The sequence below is a fragment of the Lutra lutra genome, chromosome 4 (genome assembly GCF_902655055.1).
Source record: "Lutra lutra chromosome 4, mLutLut1.2, whole genome shotgun sequence".
Taxonomy (NCBI): domain Eukaryota; kingdom Metazoa; phylum Chordata; class Mammalia; order Carnivora; family Mustelidae; genus Lutra; species Lutra lutra.
The window spans coordinates 60,714,825-60,739,242 of NC_062281.1; the positions used below are offsets into that span (position 1 = coordinate 60,714,825).

At 34.5% G+C, this 24,418-nt stretch overlaps 1 protein-coding gene across 19 annotated transcripts in view; it reads left to right on the forward strand.

The window, feature by feature from the left end:
• The window catches only part of STAU2 (staufen double-stranded RNA binding protein 2), a 320,498-nt gene that overhangs the window by 148,579 nt on the left and 147,501 nt on the right, over window positions 1-24,418 (forward strand). For all 19 annotated transcript variants that reach the window (XM_047728851.1, XM_047728856.1, XM_047728849.1 and 16 more), the window contains one exon: window positions 8,031-8,091. In XM_047728851.1, coding sequence (XP_047584807.1) covers window positions 8,031-8,091 — 61 coding nt within the window. The remainder of the gene's footprint in view (window positions 1-8,030; window positions 8,092-24,418) is intronic.

Here is a 24,418-nt window from a genome sequence, read left to right on the forward strand (position 1 = left end):
AACTCAGAGGGTGTTTATTTTCTGCCAAGACTTATGTTCATGGTCCCCTATTTCTTCTGCAGCAGTTAATGACATCATTAACACCTACCTCTGTTGCAAGAGAAGCAGAGAACCCCAAATTCTGTACTTGGCAGATAACTTAGCAGGAACTAGCTTAATTCCATTTTGTATTATCATTTTATCTGTGCACATGTAGAAATTATTTTGACTAAACATTTTATTAAATGAAAATTCATAAAACAGGCTTAATGATTATTTCTATCAAAAACAATATGCTTTTTTTTCCATGCCATTTCTCACATAAGGATTCTGTTTTAGAGATGTTTTCAGTTTCTGTAGGAACACATTTCTGAAATTTAGAGTAAAAACAAAATCATCTATTAGAAAACATTTAGATATACTTTTCTTTTTAAGATAGCTGTGAAGATCTGGGCAATTATTTTGAGTGATTAAGATTTATTTGTGTGTGTGATATCGCTAGAGATTTCAATTCTGTTTTTATAACCTGGCTAGTCAGTGCTTTTTCTTCTTTTAAAAGTATTTGTAACATGAAACCTAACATGTGTTCAAGTTTCTGTAGTTCTTATATTGTGTATATGTTGTTTTAACTTAACACATTTATATTGACTTAAAACTGGTGAGTGATTTATAAATATATGTCAAAATAAATCTCCTCATAGACATGTATTTGTATGTTAAGTGAAAATAAACCACTAATTTTATTAATATGAAAACATTTTTTGTATATGCACTATATTATTGTTCAAGGTTCTCCAGAGAAACAGAGCAGCAGGATGTGCATGTGTGTGTGTGTGTGTGTGTGTGTGTGTGTGTACATACATATTCGTACATTAGTCACAGAGACTTATTTAGGGAATTGGCCTGTGCAGTTGCAGAGGCTTGGCTAGTCCCAAAATGTGAGGGAGAGGCCAGCAGGCTGGAGAATCAGGCGTTAAGTCTGAGTCCAGAAGCTTTCTGCTGAGTTCCCTCTTGATTCAGGAGAGGTCAAGCTTTTCTTCTAGGTAGGTCTTCAACTGATTAGGCTCACCCACATTACAGAGAGGAATCTGCTTTACTCAGAGTTCAATGATTTCAGTGTCAGTTTCTTCCAAAATCACCCTCACAGAACACCCAGAATAATGCTTGATCAGTTACCTAGTCACCATGGTCCAGACAATGACGCATAAAATTTACCATTGCACTCACTCAATGCCAAACACTGGTAGCTGAAGATAATAAGATGACTGAAACTTGGTCCCTATGCTCAGAAAACTAACCCTTAAGTGTTAACAGTGAATAGCATTAATCATGTAACAAAAATTATAGTATCCCAGAACCTAGAGAATATGAAGATGAATCTGGAAAGTCAGGAATAGCTGAGGCCACTGTTTTTATGTGAGTTAAAGAGCTTGATGAGTTACTAATTTAAGATTTGAACACGGAAGTGACATGATGTGTTTTGCGTTCTTCAAAAGACAGCCGTGTAACACAGGGAGTGTATTTGAGCAGGATGAGACTGGAGGCTGAGAGTCCAGCTAGGAGGCTAGCAGAGCTGTTCAGGTAAAAGAAGCCGAGGGTCTGAACTCAGGCAGTGGTGGTAGAGAAGCAAGGGGAAAGATAGCTGAGGTATTTCTGAAGTGTGTGTGATAAGCTTTCAGTAGCCGATAATGTGCATGAGGGAGATGGGAAGGAAGAGAAAAGAAAACCTGTAAACAGGAAGAGAGAGTGGCTTTAAGAAGTAGGTAGCATGATTCCTCCAGCTGAAGTACTGTATGGTGACTAACAGAACATTAAAAAAAAAAAAGTAGGTAGCAGACATATGCTACAGAGAGATCAGGACAAGGACTGAATACACTGATCTGTCAATAAAATCTGTGATGAATGTGGGAAAAGCAGCTTAAAAACCTGCAAAAGCGTGTTTTTAAAAAGTTTTTTTTTTCTTAATAAACAATTATATATATGGCTGAAAGAATTCAAATAGCATGAATGGGTGAACACTGAGGAAAAAGTTAATCTTATTTCACTCTGAGATCCTTGGTCTCTTAGTCTCTCTTTTGAATAGCATCTTCCACAATGAGTTAATTGTACAACATTTACTGTCTGAAATACAGTGAATATTATATAAGGATTTGATAAATAGAAATATCTTTACAGAGATATTCTATGTGTATGTACTAACATATCCCCACTTTATAAAAAATTTCAGATTTATTGAGATGCAGTTCAGTGAATTTTGACATAAGTGTGTTGTTATTTGCATACACATTCATTAACTGGCACCACAATTAAGATGTATAATACTTCTGTTAACCCAGAAAAGTTCCCGTTTGTAGTTAATCTCTTCCCCTCCCCTTAGCTCCTGGCAAGCACTCACTTGATTTCTGTTTCTATAATTTTGCCTTTCCAGAATGTCATATAATTTGGCTCATACATTAGGAAGCCTTTTATGTCTGGCTTCATAATGCTAAGATTCTTCCATGCTGTTGCATTTATCATTAGTTTGTTCTTTTCTATTGTCTGTTACTGTTTTAGTCTGCACCAACATTTGGGCTCTTTCTACTTTGAGTCTATTATAAACTATGTGGCTGTAAACATTCATGTATAAGTCTTTATATGTATATATTTCTCTAGTATATTCTTTATGTACATATTTGTATAATTAGCGCATGTGTAACTTTGTTAAGAAGCTGTGAAGAGGTTTTCCAGAGAGGCTGTACCAATTTGTATTCCCACCAGGAGTGTTTGAGAGCTGCAGTTACTTCACATTCAGCTCTTGGTATTGTTGGTTTTGATAGTTTTGATTGTACTTGTAGGTTTATAATGTTATCTCACTGGAATTTAATTTGTATATCCATAATAACTGATAATGTTGAATATTTTATCATATGTTTATTTACCATTCATATCTCTTCCCTGAAATGCCTATTCAAAGTTTTGTCTTTTTAAAAATTGGATAGTTTGCTTTCTTATTGAGTAGTTGTATAAGAGTTCTTTATATATTTTGGACACAAATTCTTTATCAGATAAAGAACTCCCCTGCCTTTTCCTTCCCTCCCTTCCTGTCCTCTCCTTCCCTCCTTTTCCGCATAGGTGATCCAGTTGTTCTAGCATCATTTGTTTCAAAGATTAATGCTTTTCCATTGAATTCTCTTAGCAATTGTTGAAAATCAGTTGACCACATATTTGTGGGTCTCTTTCTAGATTCTGTTCCTTTAATCCATATGTCTATCCTGAAGCTATTATAATTATGTATGGGTTTGAAATCAGATAAAGAACTCTTGTCTTTGTTCTGTTTTTTTATTTTTTTAATTATTTTGGCTAGTCTGGAGCCTTTGCATTTCCATAGAAATTTTAGAATCAGTCTTTACCAAGAAAAGAAAGAGACAACTGGGAAGTTTTCTTTAGGATTGTGTTGAATATCAGTTTCACGTAAATCAGTATCTTAATATGGAATCTCATCCATGAACAAGATCTAGCTCTCCATTTATTTAGGTTTTTATAGAAGTATCTCACAGCAGTGTTCTGTATGTTTTCATAGAAATACTTTACACAATTTTTGTTTATCCCTAAGTGGTTCATGTTTTTGGATATATTATTAATGGTATATTTTTTAATGATGTTGGTTTTTAAACCAATGACTGTACCATTCAATTTCCAGTTCTTTTCTATTGTATAGAAATAAAGTTGGTCTTTATACATTGACCTTGTGCTCTGTGACCTAGCTAAACTGAGTAATAAGTTATAATAGTTTATTTTGTAGAGTGTGTGGGATTTTCTGCATTGATGACCATATTGTCTATGAAGAAAGACAGTTTTATTTCTTCCCTTCTAATCTGTATACTTTTATCTATTTGCCTTGCTTTATTGCTGTGAAAAGAGCATCTGGTACAATGGTGAATAGAAGTGGTTGATTATTGAATAGGAAAGCAGATATCCTTACCTTGTTCCCCATTGTAGAAGGAAAGTCATTCAGTCTTTCACCTTTATAAATACCATGATGATTGTAGTTTTTTTTTTCATAGATACTCTGTATCAGATTGATATTTCCTTATATTCCTGCTTTATTAAGAGATTGGGTTTTTTTTTTTACTTAATTATCAGTACATTTTGAATTTTGAATTTTGCTAAATGCTTTCTCTGCATCTGTTGATATGTCATATGCTTTTTCTGTTTAGCCTGTTGTAATGGTGAATTTCACTGGCAGATTTTTAACTTTGACCTATAGATTTTGACAAGTTGAGTTTTTATTTTTATTCAGCTCAAGATATGTTTTAGTTTTCTTTTTGGCTTCTTTCCACTCTTGTATTCCTTCTGATTTTCTTTCTGCTTATTTTATTGTTAGTGTCTCCAGTTATAAGTTGGATAGTGTCTCCACTTCTTTCAGTTTTATCAATTTTGTTCTGTGTACTTTAAAGTTTTGTGGTTAACATATATATATATAATTAGCATTGTTATGTCTTTTTGATGACTTGGCCACTTTATTATTATATGATTTCTTTCCTTAGCCTTGGTAATCCTTTACCTGAATTCTGCTTTGTCTGATATTATTATAGCCATCCCAGTTTAAATTTGATTAATGTTTGCATGAGATATTTTTCTGCCATCGTCTTAGCCTATCTGTGTCTTTATACTTAAATTGCTTTTTTTAAGAAAACACAATTGGGTCTTGCTTTTTAAAATCTAATTTGACAGTCTGTCTTTTAGTTGAAGGTGATTAGACCATTTACATTTATCGTAGTTATTGATACGGCTGGATTTAAATGTATTGTCTTATTACTTGTTTCTATTCATTCCATTTATTCTTTGTTCACTTTCCTCTCTTTGACCTCTAATATGGCCATACATTTTATTTTTCTATCTTTCTTTATGACCTATTGTGATTATACTCTGTATGTTTCAGAGACGTCCTATTGTGGTCATACATATTACTTCTATATATAGTATAAACTCACAATTTATTGTTACTAATTATGCTTTATATAGTCAATTATCATTTTATGTTGTTGAAATCAGAAAAAATGTCTTATATTTACCCTCATTTTTACCATTTTCAGTACTCCTCATTCATTCGTATAGATCCATATTCATGAATAATGTTCATTTGTTTAGATTTCTTTCTGGTATTATACTCCAGCTTATAAAACTTACTCTAGAACTACTTGTATTAACAAATCTACTGGAAGTAATTTCTCTTGGTTTTTGTTTGATAAAGAAGTCTTTATTTCATTTTCATTTTTGCAAGTTATTTTTGTCTGGATATAGGATTGGATTCTGGGTTTTTTTCTTTCAGTACAGTAGTCTCCCGTATTTATGGTTTCACTCTCCATGGATTCAGTCACCTGCGGCCATCCACAGGTCTGAAAGCTCATCAGAAAATTAATAGTTGCCTAACTCTACATTAGAATGCCTTTGCCATTCACCTCACTTAATCTCATCCCGTAGGCATTTTATCATCTCAAATCATCACAAGAATAGTGAGTATAATATAGTAAGATATTTTGAGAGAACGATCACATTCACATAACTTACTATAGTGTTATAATTGTTCTATTTTATTATTTATTAATCTCTTACTGTACCTAATTTATAAATTAAACATGTTGTAGGTGTGTATGTTCAGGAAAAAACATAGTATATATAGGGTTTTGTACTATCTGTGCTATCAGGTGCCTGCTAGGGAACTTGGAATGCATCCCCTCTAGATAAGGGGATCTACTGTACTGAAAAGATCTTGTTTCATTGTCTCTTGACTTGCATAGTTTTTGTTGAAACATCTGCTGTAATTCTTACCTGCTCTTTCCTCTTCATGTTATCTTTTTCCCTTTGAAGGCTGTCATAATTTTCTTTTTTCATTAGTTCTCAGCAGTTTGACTATAATATGTGTAAATATGATTTTTTTTTTTGCTTTATCCTTCTGCCCTCTTGCCTGTTCTTCCTCTCTCCTTCCTCCCTTTCTCCTCTTTTCTTCCTCCTTCTTTCTTCCCCTTTTTGTATTTTTCCTGCTTTAGTGGTCTCTGAACGTGGTATCTATGGTTTGTTATAATTTGGCTACTTCATCAAATTCTCAGCTGTTATTTTTTCAGATATTTCTTATTCTTTGTTTCCTCTCTTCTGTGGAATTTCCAGTTACACATTTGTTAGACCATTGGTATTGTTTTGTAGCTCTAGTATCTTTTGTTCCTTTTAATTTTTAACCTTTTTTTCCTGTGCTTCAGTTTGAATAATTTCTATTGATTTATCTGCAGTTTTAGTGAATATTTTTTCATCTGTGTCCATGTGTTAATAACAACATCAGCATTAATTTTCATCTGTTACTGTCCCCCAAGATTTCCAAATGCTTTTGTTCTATAGTTTCTATTTCTCTGTTGAGATACCCCATATGTTTAAACATGTTGTCTGTCATTATATTATGTACATTACATATATTAAATCTTCTAACCTGCTAATCTTAGGTATTATAAAATTTATTTTCTATAATTCTGACCTCTGGGTCCTGTTTTGTTGACTTCTTTATCCTCTGACAATGGATAATTCTTGAAATTTTGGTTGTCTTATAATTTTTGAATAAGTAATGGACATTTTATATTGAAAATTTTGGAGGCTGAGTTAAACAGTATTTATGTTGAGAAATAGGCATGTCTTTTCTGTCAGACTGTTAATTCTGGAGGGTATAGAGGGTGGTATCAATCTTGTCAGTAGTTGAGCTCATTTTGAGTTTTGTTGTTGCTATCATCACTACTGACTTCAAATTCCTTCAGCAGTGGTGTGCTATTATCTGTGTTTTGTGTGGGGTGAGGTTTGGGGAGGATTTTCCCCTCAATGTTTCTGCTCTGCCCTCAGGTTTCAGCAGTCCCTCTTCACTGTCCCAAGGGGTGAGGTATATCTGCATGCTCTGTAGTCAGCTGTTGTGCTTATTACTTGATCATAAGAGTATGGTGGGTATGGGGACATAATTCTTGATTTTTCTTGCCCAGACTCATTCTCAAGCAGACTGTGTGCCTGAGTCTCAGAGGTGGGTGCCTGAGAATCTGCATTCTTCTGATCTGCCTCCTCTTCTCTTCCCTAATGTGACTTAATACCTTGCTCCACTTTCCTCAAACTTTTAACCTCCCTCAGGCAGCTTTCTTCTCATTCTGATCTCATCTTCACAGAGAATGTGTATGTGGGGTCTCCTTGGGCCTTCCATTGACGCCCACCTGCATTTATGAGCATTTACTCCTCTTCTGTCCTTTCACAGTGGTATACTATTTGCCAGGATTATATTTTGTGTTTATATCTAGAGTTTATTTTTCCATTTGAACTTTAACATCTGATAGTATAAATATAAAAGCTGATTATAATAGGAAATATGACTTTTTTCCCCTGTAGTACTTTATATCAATAAGACCAGTTCCACACAAAGAGAACATAACCAGTTAAAGTCACTTATTAATTTGACTAAAATACTTACCACTTCAAAATACTTTGGCTTCTCTGAATTTATTTTTATAACAGGCAGGTCAAATGGCCTGACAAAAGTCAGGATATTATATGTTTTACTTAAAGTTTGGGCTTAGTTTTCAATCTTCTATGTATGTCATTAGCAGTATTTCATGACCCTTCTTAGAGCTTTCACAGAACAGTTTCCATTGTTGATTAGACCTCAGAAACCATAAAACCCTTTGAGTTACTTTAGCACTTGTGATGATTGTTATTTACTGTTTAAGAATTGTTTGCTTTTTAACCATCTAGATAGAACCTATGTTGTATATACTACATGTATTGACTGTGAGCCTTTCTTGATTACTTAAATTATAAATTTAGATGAACAGATAAAAGCAGAAAAAGACATAAAAATAGATTTGCATATAGGAAAGGAAGAATGTTACTGTTCATATTAATTACTTTTGTGTCCATGGTCCTGGGGTTAAAGAGGGAGAGAATAAATAATCACACGAGAGACTTTTGCCTTTGCTTAATTGGTTAGTTAACTTTTTTCTTTTTGCATAAATCTGTTTCTCTGAATTTAAACAATTGGCTTAATCTTTCAGACAGGGGAAAACAAAGGATGGAGTGGTCCAAAGGCTGGGTTTCCTGAACCAACAAATAACAGTAAGTTTTCACTTTCATGTTGACTACACTTGGTGTTTGTCAGTGGTTCAGTGATTAGACTGGCACTGGATATTTATTGGATCTATTTGGGCTTGAGATGTTTTGGTGGAGACAAGGAAGTCATGGTATTTGATTTCCTGGTGCTGACGGAAGACATAAGCACTTATATTCTTAGCATGGTTTAGTCATTGCAAACTAAGTACCATTTACTCTACATGGTGAGGATCTAATTTTTTAAAGCTGTTTTTATTGCATCATTGTTATAATATAAAAGAATCAAGAAAGTAAAACAATTATCTATAAACCAATTATACTCTAAAATCAACTGTTTGAAGATGAAATCAGAGAGAGAGACAAACTAGAATAGGAGACAAAGTGCTGAGAATTGCTGGGGTGGGGGAGGATAGGGAGATGGGGTAACAGGGTGATGGACATTAAGGAGGTCATGGGTTATAGTAAGCACTGGTTAGTATATAAGACTGATGAATCACTAAACTCTACCTCTGAAACTAATAATGCACTATGTGTTAATTAAATTAAAAAAATAAAATCAACTGTATCCCATTTCAGTTCTTTTTATGTACACACATATTTTTATATAATTATCTTGTACTGTGTTGTTTTCATTTAACACAGTAATAAGCATTCAGAGCCAGCTTGAAACTTAACTAAACTGTTAACACTTTAGAACTTCCTTCAGTTTCTAGTAGTTCATATTGAGAACTTGAAAGAAGGATACGATCCTTCAGCCCTTCCAAACTGTGAGAGGTGACAAAGCCAAAGCCTGGGTTCTTCCGTCTGAACACTGAGTGGTCTCTGCCTCAGGTTATCACAGAGGATGCTGGCAGCCCTGCTCTGAAATGTAACTGTTTTACTCCCTGATGGCTGGTTCTCTCTAGCAGCACTCTAGTGTCCTCTGGAGCCAACTCCTAGCTTCTTAAATACAACATTAGCAAAAACTTTGTTTCTTAGCAATTGATCCTCAAGTGATGAATCCATTAGCTGAGAATTAAATTGTATATTATGGTAACATTAATGTTAAATTCTTTTTACTTAATTCCTTAAGTTTGAAATTCTGCCCTAACTGGTTTCTGTCTGATGAAGAATACCTGTGTTTAGAGTTTTGCAGGCAAAGATGAGAGTAGGCATCTCTGGGGATGGCGCATGTGGGGGAAGACAAGAATTCGAAGTTGTCCCTGCTGGCTGCCACGCTGGCATATTTTCTGATCTTGAGCAGCTTGTTTCATGTCTTCTGATTCAATGAGCTCTGTTAAGAGTTACGCATACCGGGGCGCCTGGGTGGCTCAGTGGGTTGGGCCGCTGCCTTCGGCTCAGGTCATGATCTCGGAGTCCTGGGATCGAGCCCCGCATCGGGCTCTCTGCTCTCTCGGGGAGCCTGCTTCCTCCTCTCTCTCTGCCTGCCTCTCTGCCTGCTTGTGATCTCTCTGTCAAATTAAAAAAAAAAAAAAAAAAAAGTTACGCATACCAGTTTATTAATGCTGAGTATCTTTAATAATCTAACATTCGTAAAATGATTAACCATTCTTGAATAACGTCTGCAAAGGTAACATACTTTGTAAAAAGTAGGATGTTATCATAAAGTGACTCTGTAGTATTTTCTTTATTAAACTCTATATTACTTTACAAATTATAGTTAGCTAACCACTGTTTGGATAAATATTGTGAAATTAACTTGGAAGCATAGTGTACAAGAACTAAATGCAGGGAATGCAGAATTGGAAAGGAGAAAGAAAATTTTAACCTGGCATAGCTAGCACCTAACTCTAAGTAGACAAAAAAAGTTAATGTACATGTGCATTTAATTTTTGAAGTGGAAGATATTTTTTTAAAGATTACAGTCATAAGAAACTGCTAACAATTAGAACTAAAAAAAAATGGTTTAAATGGTTTTGCAAGTGATTGTGATTGCATAGCTTGACTCCTGGCTTGATTGCCTGCAGATTTAAAATGTGGACCTAATTTTTGAATGCTTCTCAGGCTTTCTTCATTCTACTGAATTGCAGCAAAAGGTAGACTGGCTGTTCTGTGTGTTTTTACCCTTTAAATCACTGTCATAGTCATGTTGAAGTGCGAGAACACATAACTGTGATATGAGGTTTGTGTTAAATTTAGCATGGGGCAATTTTATGCTTGGCATACACATAAAAAGCTAGATTTTTACAGATGAATGACTAACAAGTTTTTTAAAAGATCATGCATTTTAAAGATCTACTGACGGCTCATGGAAAACTTTGTAAAATATTTAGATACAGTTCAGTTGATAATATCTTTTATTTTGTATTCACATTCCATGATTTTTATTAATAGAGGGTTTTACTTAAAAACAGGTTCATTGTTTCTTAAAGGTGAACTCTAGCTTAATTCAAAATTGGACTAAGCTCAAAGGTATTCACTGGTATGTGCTGAATCCACCCACTAAAAGATTATTTGGAGGCATTTTTCACATAAATATTTTTCCGTTAACCTTTTAAAAAGTTTTATTTAGCCTCTGTGAAATATGCTGGCTCTTCTAGGTTCATTAGAGATGACCCAGGACAAATACTTTTGGGATGGGATAGAATTCTTACTGACCTTTTCAGTATCGTAGTTGACTTGCCAAAATTTTTGTCACTTTTCTGTCATATCCTTATGTTGTTAAACTTATCCATCCTGAAACCAGGAAGCCAAACTATCCCAGTGACATGACTTAAGATAGATTGTAGGCTTGCTTCCCACATGCTGTGTACGTATTTAGAACCTTTGCTTTTACGCATGGGCGTGGGTGAAGGTTGTACTTTTAATTTTAGGAAAACAGACCAATAGATTCTTTAAGTGTTTTGGGAGTGTCCCCGAACAATTTACTTTTGTGCCTCGCATAATAACAAAACCACTTTGTAATGAGACAATTAAGTTAGTTGGATTTAAATATTAAACAAAGTGATCATGTTAATTATTTATTTAGACATAAATCCTACGTTGGAAATCTAAGCGTGTAGCTGACTTAGCTGTCCACTTTTAAAAGATTGTTAGGTTGTTTGTGCCCCGGCTAGTTGTCTTTGAACGAAGTCCTATCCCATGAATATAGGTCTATTGAACTGGCAGCTGGGGCAACAAGACCTACATACACATCCTCATTACCTGTGCTCTTATACCTGGTGAGACTGCAAGGGGAAATGCTGGTCCTCTCCTGAGCAAGGGAAGGCAGATTCACATGTTCCAGAAAGACTGTCTCCCTCTTTTCCATGGGTGGCTATGTTGGGCTTGGCTAAGTGATGAGAAGCCTTTTTATTACTTGGGCTGGGATTCTTTTGTCTTGCCCATTGACTCTAGGGAGAAGAGAAGCAGCATTAAGCTTGCTTCTGTTAACAGTCATACAAGTTGAGTTTGTAGTTAAAGGCACATTCATTTATGGAAAAGAATCTGAAACTAGAATGAAAGTCTTTAATTAGATGAACATAGTATATTTTTCTGAAATAGTCTTTAGGAAAGATTGAATTTAAATTTTCATGAATTTAAAAACTGATTTGACTCAATTTTTAGACAAAAAAAGTGTTTTTTTTGTCTAAGATACATGGTTTTTAAGAAGGGCTGCCATATGAACAGTTTAAAGATGCATTTATTGATTGCAGTATGAGTTTTTTTTTTTTAAAGTGTAAGAGCAAAGGATGAAAACATGAAGAAAAAAAGAGATGGATATAAGTACATAAAAAGTGAAAGTGAATTCATGAAGCAGTGTAAGAAAATAAAAAGGCAAATGATAAACAGTGTAAATTGCAGTATATATAGCAACAGGATAAATAAACATGAAGGACACAAATAGGCTAATAAAAATAAATTTAAAATATGTATATATATTTTAAAGATTTTATTTATTTATTTGTTAGAGAGAGAGAGAGAGCACAAGCAGGGGGAGCAGCAGGCAGAGGAAGAAGCAGGCTCCCTCTGAGTGAGGAGCCTGATGTGGGAATCTCCCAGGACCTGGGGATCATGGAGTATGTATTAAAGAGCTAGGGCAGTAGTTACCTATATACTGAAATCTACTTCAGGAAGCTATTATGGCTTTTATTTCTAATTTTAATATTTATTTATTTATTTACTTATAAAGAGAGAGAAAGAGAGAGAGAGTGGTGGGGAAGGGCAAGGGCAGGGAGAGAGAATCTCAAGCAGACTGTCCCCGGCATGGAGCCCAACACCGGGTTTGATCTTATGACTCTGATGACCTGAGCTGAAATTGAGTTGGACACTTAACTGATTCAGTCCAGGTACCTCTCTGACTTTTTTTTTTTTTTTTTAAAGAAGAGAAAACGTATAGTTTTCTAAAGTGCTGAATGAAATTTTAATTTTAGATATTCTAGAAATCTGAAATATATGCTCTTCTCGGAGCTCTATGGGGATCAAAAGGTGTCTAAAACTATCATTTTCATAACTGGAAGAGAGCTTATAACGCCACATAGGTGAAAGTTTCCCAGAGATTGTAAGTTGAAGTACTAATATACCTACTTAACTGATTTTTTCTGTTATAAAAGAAACTCTACAATAAGCAGAAGGAGAAAATCAGGTTAATGCTTATAATTACTTATTTATCAGCTTATCTAGAAAGATGGAGTTTTATAAATCCAGTGTGGTGTATTACAGTTTGCCAAGAAATGTTAAACTTGTGTGTTATTATCTTTAAAGAAAAAACACAACTTGACACATAAAGCATTTAACACATTTAAGTTATGAAGTTGATAATATAATAAACATTTGTGAACACACCACTCAATTTAAGAATAAGAATATTACAGATATCCTTACCTCCACATTTTCCTTTCGTATCTCTTGGCCTCCCATGCCTCTCCATGACAGAGGTGACCAGTCCATCTGCATTTTTTATGTAGTCCCTTTACCCTTTATTCCATAGTTTCACCAAATAAGTATTAGTCCTTAACAGTATTTGTTTAGTTTGCTTTTTTTTAAACTTTAGAAAGATGGTATTCTTTCTAAGCTTTATTCTCCCACTTATTGTAATTTAAGATTAATTTGTTACATTATTGTGTTTCATCCATTATGTGATTATTGATTCAAATTTGAGTTATTTTCAGGATTTTATTATTATTAATAGTAAAACCATTAACATTTTTTAACCTTTCTCCTGGTGCACATGTCTAAGAGTTTGGGGGATCACATCTGCCAGTGGAATTTATATATTATAGGGCATATGTACATTCAGATTTATAAAAATACCAGTTGTTTTGTAATGGGAGATCCCAAGTGCCCCTCAAAGTATCTACTTCTCCACACTCTAGAAATAGACATTTAAAAAATCTTTTACCTTTGATTTCATTTTCAATGATGAACTTAGTTGAAGTTTAGTTCCAATTCAACTATATCATTAATCTTATTTTTCTTTTTTTAGTTTTTTTTACAATGGATAAAAATAAATAATGCAAAAAATGTAAAAAGTCTTCCCCACTTTTGTTCTCATTCACACAATTTTACCCTGTCTCCCAAGCAAGTTAACTTATGTTTGGTTTCTTTTGTACTATTCCAGAATCTTCCTATACATATACAAGCAAATTCAAGTATGTATTATTATATCCCCTAGCATTCCAGACACACTGTTGTACAATTTTCTCTTTTCACTTAACAATATGTCCTGAAGAGCCTTTCATATTGATATGCTTAGGACTTTTTTATTATTTAACTAGTTCCTAACTGATGGGCATTTCGATGGTTTATGTTATTTTTCTATTGTAAATTATCCTGCTGTGTGAAACCTCAGACATATATCATTTTATGTGTGTGTTAGTGTATTTGTTAGGTAAATTCCTACAAGTGGAATTACTGAGTCAAAGAATATGAAAACGTATAAATTTTGATAGATGTAGCCAGGTTATACTCAGTAGAGATTTAACAATTTACATTCCTACCAGTATTATATGAGATTTCCTGTTTCCCCCCAGCTTTAGAAACACAATGTGCTGTCAAACTCCTGGATCTGTGCCAATCTGATAGTTGAAATATGGTATTCAGTATAGTTTTATTTTGCATTTCTCCTATTGTGAATGAAATTAATGAGATTAATTATATTTTTGTATGTTTATGAGCCATTTCAATACTTTTTATGTCAGTGGTGTCATAATTAGTGCTCATTTTATATGTTGGTCTTCTATTCTTTCTAATTTGATTAGAGAGTGTGTGTGTATGTGCCTTTATAATAGGACTTGCCAATATTTTTCAAGTTCTCTTTGTTTATGGTGAAATCTTCTTTTAAAGTTTGGTTTTCTTTTTAGTATATTTGCGTGGTCTGTCTTTTATAGTCCATATATATAGCACTTGTAATCTTAACATAGTTAATAATGCCTTCCCCACTGTGAAATTATAAAAAAATTCTCTTACATTATCTTCTGGAACTTTTATAATAAGTTTTTTTTTTTTTTTTTTTTTTGTCTTTAAATCTGTGGTCCATCTGGGATTTATACTCCAAGTATGGCTTCAATTTTAATCCCCACGGCGTTGATACTTTACCGTTATCATATACTAAGATTCTGTATTTGGTTTTGTTTTGGACTTTCTGTTCTCTTCTCTTCATTTGACTGTCCATGCACCGATTTTAATCATTGTGTCTTTATTGTGTTTTAACATGAATCAACTTAAAACTCCATTTATTTAAAATAAATATGAACAGAGAAGTGCTCGATCCATGATCTTTCAGCACATACTACATGGAGTACATGTAATTGGGAAGATAAAAATCCCCTTGACATGGGAAGTAAAAGGAGTAAGAGTAGTCAAAACATTGACTAAAAACACTAAAGGAAGGAAGAGGCAACTGTATGCTTGAGGGCTGTTAAGTGTAAGATTCAGGAAGGCAGTGGTGATAGTCTCCCTAAAACTTCTGCATACAACAGATGTGGCATTTATTCTTTTAGTTATTCAGAAGGTGTCTCTTGACTGCATGGTACTATTTTTGGTATTATTGGTGATTGCAATAACATTTTTTAAAGTTGAAACTGCTTCTTGGAAAGCTAATCAGTCTAAAAGGTAAACATGGTTGACCACCTCTCCCCAAGGGAAAAGGAGGGAAGACTTAAAAAATAAGTGCAATCTAGGGAAAAAAAACCCAATTGTTTTGATTTAAAAAGTAAATCATGAGAGCACAGTACCTGACATTGTAATTTCATTTGAACAAATGAAAAGAATATGGTGGTTTTACTTTTTCCCCACTGTATTGGTTGTCTTAGTTACCATTTAGACCTGTGCTTCTCAGCTTGGTGTTGCTCTACTCAATATAAAAATAGGTGTCGTTACTGGTATTTCAATTACCTAATAGAAATATTGCATTCTTTCTTAGTAGATTTATTGCTTTGAATTAGAAATGTATCTCTGAATTTCTATCTCAAGTTGTTCTGAATCTCAGATTGGCATTCTTTGGTAGAAGAAACCAGAAGATGATTTATTATCCTAAATATTACCCTAAATAAATACAATCTGTCTGAAAGGCAGATCCTTGAGCTATGGTATGCGTAGAAGAAAAACAATACAAGCAGTCTGAAGTGTGAAAAGTTTGGAGAATGTCCAACCTCTCATTTTACAAACAGGATGATTGAGGCTCGGGTGACAAATTAATTTGCTTGAGGGATAGTAAGGTAGAGGTAGTAAAGACTTGTATCTTCTGATTCTAAGGTCCACCTTTGCCACTATACAACGTGTTTATTTCCATATATATCACTTGCTAATAAAGAAAAACTGAATAAAGCTTTTTCTCAGAACTTCCACTAAAATTAAGTATGCATTTTCTTGAAAGAATGTTTTGTATATCACGTACCAGAATCTTTTTTAAAGAACATTTAGGATGTTTCATAACATGGAAAATGTCCAAACTATTGTTTCAGATACCAGTTTGATATTTGGGTGGATCATGTAAAAACACTAAAATGGCTGAGAAAGCATGTGAAATGTTTATTTTAACAATGGAACAGCCATCTGCATTACATGATTTTTCTTAAGACTTAAAAAACTTCAGTAATAGTCCATTTTAAAAAACACTCAACAGGCTTTTTGGGTGATGTTATTCAAGTGTATTGTTTGATTCCAAGCTTTCTGGTTTGTGTTAAGATGATTCATAGGCTTTTAGAGCTGAAAGAGATTTTCAAGTTCCTCCAGTCTAATTCATTTTACGGATCAAGAAAGCAAAGTAAAGAGGCTATCTGCTGCTGCAATTCAAACTCAGATAGGGAGGCTTCAGTCTAGTACATTTACCACCATGCTATTGTCTTGTCTTTGTTACACTTTGTGCTAATACAAAATGTCAGACTATTTTTAAATTTTCTATTTTTTAAAAAAGGTTTTTTTAAAGCAGATTTAGATTTTACAACAAAATTGCGAGGAGGGTACAGAGATTTCCTGTATATCCTCTATCCCCACACATGCACAGCCTTCCCCATTGTTCCTGTCACTCACCAGAATGGCTCATTTGTCACGAAGGATGAACCTCCATCAATATATCATAGTCACTCAAAGCCCATAGTTTACCGTAGGCTTCACTCATGGTGTTGTACATTTTACAGGTTTGGACAGATGTCTAATGTTATATATCCATTGTTACAATATCATATAGAATATTTTCACTGCCCTAAAAGTTCTCTGTGCTTTGCCTGTTCATCTCTTCCTCTCTCCCCCAAGCCACCAATCTTTTAATCGTCTATAGTTTTTCATTTTCCAGAGTATCATGCAGTTGGAGTCATAGATACATATTCTTTTAAGATTGGCTTCTTTTGGGCACCTGGGTGACTCAGTTGGTTAAGCAGCTGCCTTTGGCTTAGGTCATGATCCTGGAGTCCTGGGATTGAGTCCTGCATCAGGCTCCCAGCTCCATGGGGAGTCCGCTTCTCCATCTGACCTTCTCCCCTCTCATGCTCTCCCTCACTCTCTCTCTCTCAAATAAATAAGTAAAATCTTAAAAAAAAAAAAAAAAGATTGGCTTCTTTCACATAGCAATAAGCATTTAACATTCTTCCACGTTTTTTCATGACTTGGTAGGTCATTTCTTTTTAGTGCTGAATAGTATTCCATTGTCTAGATGTATCACCGTTTATCCAGTCACCTACTGAGGGACATCTTGGTTGCTTCTACATTTTTCCAATTAACAGTAAAGCTTCTGTGAATATTTGTATGCAGGTTTTCCTGTAGACATAATTTTTAACTGCCTTGAATAAATACCAAGAAGCACAATTGCTGGATTGTGTGGTAGGAGTACTGTCTTCCAGAGTGGCTGTACCATTTTGCATTCCCACCAGCAATGAGTGGGAGCTCCTGTAACCCCGTGTCCACATCAGCATTTAGCAGTGGTGTCAGTATTCTGGATTTTGGCCAGTGGTATTTCATTTTTTATTTTTATTTATATTTCCTATGATATCGAGCATCTTTTTATATGGTTATTTGCCATGTGTATATATTCTTTTTTTTTTTTTTTCCCATCTGTGTATCTTCTTTGGTGAGGTGTCTGTTAAGGACTTTGGCCTATTTTTAATTGGGTTGTTTGTTAATTGGGTTATTGTTGAGTTTTTGGAGTTCTTTGTATATTTTGGATAATAGTCCTTCATCAAATGTGTATTTTGCAAATACTTTCTCCCAGTCTGTAACTTGCCTTATAATTCTTTTACTGTTGTCTTTTTTTTTTTTTTTTTTTTAGGGCAGAAGTTTTTAATTTTAATGAAGTCTAGCTTATCAATTGTTTTTTCATGGTTCTTGTTTTAGTGTATAACGACAAAGGCATTATTACCATACTCAAGGTCATCTAGATTTTCTCCTATATTATCTTCTGGAAGTTTATTAATTTTTCATTTTACATTTGGGTCTACTGATTTTGTGAAAGGTGTAAGGTCTGTATCTAGATTAATTTTTGTGTGTATGGATATCCAGTTGTTCTAACACCATCTGACAGTTGAAGAGACTGTCTTTGCTCCACTGTACTGCCTTTGTTCCTTTGTCAAAAATGAATTGACTGTACTTATGGGGGTTTATTTCTGGGCTCTCTCTTTTGTTTCTTTAATCTGTTTGTTCTTTCACCAATACCACTTTGTCTTGATGACTGTAGCTCTCTCGTGAGTCTTGAAATTGAGTAACATCAGTCCTCCAACTTAGTTCTTCACCTTCAATATTGTATTGGCTATTTTGGGGGCTTTTGCCTCTCCATATAAACTTTAGAATCAGTTTGTCAGTATTCATTAATAACTTGTTGGGATTTTGATTGTGATAGCATTGAATTTATTGGTCAAGTTGGGAAGAACTGACATACTGACAATATTGAGTCTTCCTATCCATGAACATGGACTATCTCTCCATTTATTTAGTTCTCTTTGATTTTTTTCTTCAGGGCTTTATAGCTTTCTTCATAGAGATATTGTACATGTTTTGTTAGATTTATACCTAAGAATGTTATTTTTTGGGTGCTAATATACATGGTATTGTTTTTTTTTTTATTCAGTTAGCAACTATATAGTACATCATAGTTTTTGATGTATTGTGTTTTTAATTTCAAATTCCACTTGTTCATTATTAGTATATGGGACATTTACTAATTTTTTCCCATTTAAATTCAATTACTTAACATACAGTGTATCATTAGTTTCAGATATACAGTTCATTTATTCATCAATTGCATATAATACCCAGTGCTCATCACATCATGTGCCCTCCTTAATGCCTGTCACCCAGTTACCCCATTCCCCCACCCACCTCCTACTTATTATTTTTAAATTAAATTTTATATTTTTTTTATTGTGGCCAAAAGCATGTTATACATGAGATCTGCCCTTTCAACAGATTTTTAATGCACTGTATAGTATTGTTAACTGTAAGCACAATGTTGTACAGCAAATCTCTAGAACTTTTTCACTGTGCATGACTGAAGTTTTGTACTCATTGAACAGCAACTCCCCATTTTTCCTTCTTCCCAGTCCTTGGCAGTGACCATTCTACTTTCTGTTTTCTGTGAGTGTGACTACGTTAGATACCTCATATAGGTGGGATCATGTAATATTTGTCTTTCTGTGTCTGCCTTATGTCACTTAGTATAATGTTCTCAAGGTTCATGCATGTTATTACATATGACAGGATTTCCTTCTTTCTATGGCTAAATAATATTCTACTGTATGTATATACCATTCTTCTTTATCCATTCATCCACTGATGTAGATTAGATTATTTCTACTTTTTGCTGTTGTGAATGAAGTGGCAGTGAACATGAGAATGCAAATTCTCTTTCAGATCTTGTTTTCAGTTCTTTTGGATAAATACCCAGAAGTGGGGTTGCTGTTTCATGTGGTAGTTCTTTTTATAATTTTTTGAGTTATCTCCATACTTTTTCTCATTATGGGTGCCCTATTTTACATTCCCACTAATTGTGTACAAGGGTTCAGATTTCTTCACATCTTCATTAATATTTCCTTTTTTTTTTCTTTTAAGTAATGGCCATCCTACTAGGGGTGAGGTGATGCCTCATTAACATTTTGATTTGCATTTCTTTGATCATTGGTGATGTCAAGCATCTTTTAATATACCTGTTGGCCGTTCGTATGTCTTCTTTGGAGAAATATCTGTTCACATCCTTCCCCTGCATATTTTAAACCAGATTATTAGTCTTTTTGTTGTTGAATTGTAGGAGTTCTTTATATATTTTGAGTATTACCCCCTTATAAGATACATGGTTTGCAAATATTTTCTCCCATCCCATAAGTTGCCTTTTCACTCTTTGATGGTTTCCTTCTCTGTACAGAAGATTTTCAGTTTGAAATAGTCTCACTTGGGTCTATTTTTGCATTTTTTGCCTGTGCTTTAGTATCATATTTAAGAAATCATTGCCTGGATTTTATGTTTAAATCTTTAATCCACTTTGAGTTGATTTTTTGTGTATGTATATGGTGTAAAGTAAGGGTTCAGTATCATTCCTTTGGTTCTGGATATCCAGTTTGTCCAACACCATTTGTTGAATGTGCTGTGTTTTCCTCATTGTGTATTCTTGACACCATTGTGAAAGATTACTTGACCAAATATATGGGAATTTATTTCTGGACTTTCTGTTCTGTTCTATTGGTCTATATATCCATTTTTATGCCAGTCCTCAGAGTTTTGATTACTTTAGCTTTGTAATGTTTCAAAACCAGTAAGTGTGGTGTCTTTAGCTTCATTCTTCTTTCTCAAGATTGATTTGCCTATCTTATAGTTCCATATGAACTTTAGGGTTTTTTTCCTGTAAAAAGAGCCAGTGATATTTAGATAAGGATTGCATCAAATCTGTAGATGGTTTTGACAGTATGGGCATTTGATAATACTAAATTTAATAATTCACAATTATGAATAATCTAAATATTGTATTTTTTATGCTATTGTAAATGGATTATTTTCCTAATATCCTTTTCAGATAGCTTGTTAGTGTATAGAAATCCAAACTAATTTTTGTGTTTTGACTTTATGTCCTGCTATTTTGCTGTGTTTATGTATAAGTTCTAACAGTTTATGGAATCTGCAGGTTTTTTTTTACCTGTTTTCTGCAGGTAAGATCATATAATCTGTGACCAGACGTAATTTTACTTCTTTATTTACAGTTTGAATGTTTTCTATTTCTTTTTCTTGCCTAATTGCTCAGGTTAGAACTTCTAATATTTATTGAATAGACATATCAAAAATGGGGATCCTTGTCCTGTTCCTATTCTTAGGTGAAAAGCTAGACTACTTTTGTGAGATTTTTTTCTCTTGCAATATGAAGCCTCTGATGTCACCTTTCTCAGAGGGAGGAGTCTTTAATGTGTATGTGGTCAAATGGGATGACAGTAGATTTAGTAGGGCTCTATTTTACTCTGTCTGATCTCTGTTAAGTTTTCTGCCTTTGTTGATTTAACACTCAGCTGCTGGATTTCACTAATTGCTGGCAGATAGCCCTGTTGTTTTCTTGGGACGTAAATTGCTGCAAGTCTGATTCAGTTACATTTGGATCCCTTTTCAGAATATTTTTTTGAGGCCAGTATTTCAGGTTTTGACCCCAAGAGCACTCTTCTTGTCTGTCTCTTTCCCTGGTTCTTTCTGGGAAACTGACAGGTTTACAGTATAGCTTCCTGTTGCTTTCATGAAGTTAGCAGATTCCTGTGGATTGCTAACCACCAAAATCTCCAATGTTTTCAAGAGTGCTCTTAGGCTTAAACTTTCCCATAATCCATTTCAAATAAAGTAATTTCATTTGAGAGATCTCTACAGCTCTGTTATAGACTACCTCACCCCCTGGGCATAATTTCTGAGTCAGTGCTCTGGAGTGAGAATGGGGACAGTTGTCACTTCTCTGAGAGTGACACCCCTGCTTTATGACCAGAGTGTTGGGCAGGGGAGGTAGACTCTGTTGCCCTTAGCTTGCCTTTCCTGACATGAACCTCGCTCCTCTGAGCAAGCTGAGGGAGGGATGTCAGTTCCCACATTTTTTTTCAGCCTGCTGTGCTTGTGTAGAGCCTTCACTGTATGAGTGGGGGCTGGATGGAAGAAGGGATTGCCCAGTTTCATGGCCATGTATGTGAGGAATTTAGCTTTTTCAGCTTCCAGCTAGGGGAAATGAGATATTCTGGTAGTCTGCCCTTCCTGGTAAAATGCCATATTCCTTAACAGGAGATTGAGGAGAAAGAGAGCCCCCACCACCATCTTCTTAGCTGTTTATGGGGGAGGAAATGGGTCATGGCTCAAATGCCACAGATTCTTGTTTTTGCCAAGATTTGTTAGATTTTCTTGATCAGTGACTTAGTATAATGACTTCTGATGCAAAACCTGGAGTTATGCTTAATGTCCCATGGTCACTACAAGACTGACCTCCCTTCAGATACCAGCCGCTGTTGGAGGGTTTCTAGGACCACTCTCACTTCTGACCAACTATTTATAAATTCACAGCTTTTCATGGCCCTTTAGATTTGATAATTCACTAGAATGATTTACAGAATCCAGGAAAGTCCTATACTTAAGATTATGATATTTTTATCGCAGAATGGATACAAATCAGAACCAACCAAGAGATGTATAGGGTCAGATATGGGAGGTTCCTAAACACAAAGCTTCCAGCCCTTTTCTCATGAAGTCAGGGTGCATCATCCTTCCTTACACAACATGTGTAATATGCACAGAGTATTGCCAGCCAGGGGGCTCACTCAAGTTTTCAGATTGCCCAGAATTTTTATGAGGTCTCATTTTATAGGCATAACTGATTGAATCATTCATTGGCCAGGAAGTTGATACCAGTCTCCAGCTCTCTCCTTTCTCAGAAATTGGGCTGATATAATTTGATTCAAAGCTCTAACCATCTAATCACATAGTTGGTTTTTCTGACATGGCCATCACCCATCTTGAATCATTTTGTTAGCATAAACTCTGATGTGGTCCAAGGGGTCCCCCATGAATAACAAAAGAAATTCCAAGGATTTAGAGGCTACCTCCTAAGAACTGGGGACAGAGTCTAGCCAATTTTTTTTATTACATTGGAAAATGTCTGATTTGCTGTATGCACTTAGAACAATTTCCAGAAACTTAAAAAGGTTTTTTTAAATTAAAATAGTTTTCAGTTATGGTTGTTTGATGGGGGTGCGTTAATAGATTTCCTCATGTCCTCTTTTGGAAATAGAATGCCCTGCTCTTTTTTTTTTTAATAGTATTTGATTAATATTTATAAGAAAAACTTCCTTATCCTTAACTTTTAACTTGCCTATCTCATAATACTTGGAGTTTCTTTTAGACAGCATATAATTGGGTTATATTTTTTAATCTACTCTGCCAATTTCCTTTTTATTTGTATATTTAGGTCATTTATATTTAATATAATTATTGGTATGTTAGGGTTTAAGTCTGCCATTTTATTTTTCCTATCTATTCTTTTTTGTTGTTTTTTTCTTGCCTCCTATGGGTTACTTGATCACTCTTTAGAATTTCAGTTTGATTTCAGTTTGATTATTTTGATTCTAGTATATTTAACCATATTATTTGATTAATAATAATAATAATAAATTAAAAATTTCAGTTTGATTATTTTGATTCTAGTATATTTACCCATATTATTTGATTACCATGTTTCTTCTTTCTTCTTTACGTTCTGCGGTTCCTTCTTTTTTTGTTTCTTTTCTGCTAGAGGATTTGGTGTAGCCTTTCTTTTAGGGTGAGTTTACTGGTGAAAATTGTCTTAGTTTTCCTGTATCTGAGAATGCTTCAATATCCCCTTTATTCCTAAAGTTTTTGTTTTTGTTTTTGTTTTCTGGATATGGAATTCTTTTTTTTTTTTTTAAGATTTTATTTATTTATTTGACAGGCAGAGGTCACAAATAGGCAGAGAGGTAGGCAGAGAGAGAGAGGAAGAGGCAGGCTTCCCGCTGAGCAGAGAGCCTGATGTGGGGCTCGATCCCAGGACCCTGGGATCATGACCTGAGCCAGGTTAAGTTTTGCTTTTTTTCTGACTGCTTTCAAGATTCCTTTTTTTTTTTGTCTTTAGTTTTTGGAAGTTTTTTGTTTGTTTGTTTTTGTTTTTAAAGATTTTATTTATTCATTTGACAGACAGAGATCACAAGTAGGCAGAGAGGCAGGGAGAGAGAGAGAGAGAGGAGGAGGAAGCAGGTTCCTTACAGAACAGAGAGCCCGATGCGGGACTTGATCCCAGGACCCTGAGATCATGACCTGAGCCGAAGGCAGAGGCTTAACCCACTGAGCCACCCAGGCGCCCTGGAAGTTTAATTATGATGTGTTTTATTGTGGATTTCTTTATGTTCTTCCCACTTGGGGTTCACACAGCATTTTGAATTTGTGAGGTTTTTGACTCTTGCCAATTTCAGGCATTTTCAGCCATTATTTCTTCAGTGCTTTTTTCAGCCCCACCCTCTTCCAAAAATCTAAGTGTAGATTTTAGATCTTCTTTTGTAGTTTCACTAATCCTTGAGGTATTCATTATTCATTTTTTCCAGTCTTTTTTTTTCCTCTGTTGTTTTTATTGGGTAATTTCTACCTTTTTTAACTTCCACTTCACTAATTGTTTCTTCTGTTCCCTCCATTCAGCCATTGAAACCATCCACTCAGATTTTTATTTCAATTACTGTGTATTTCAGTTCCAAAATTGTCATTTGGTTCTCCTTTTTATCTTTCATTTCTTTTCTGAGACTTTCTCTTTGCCAAAGCTTTCTGTTTTATAGTTGTTTCAAGCATGTTTCTACTTGCTAAAATTTTTGTTAGATTATTCCAAAATCTCTGTCCTCTCAATATTTGCATCTTTTGATTTTTTTTCTATTCAATTTGAGATATTCATGGTTCTTGATATCATTTGCAAGTTTTGATT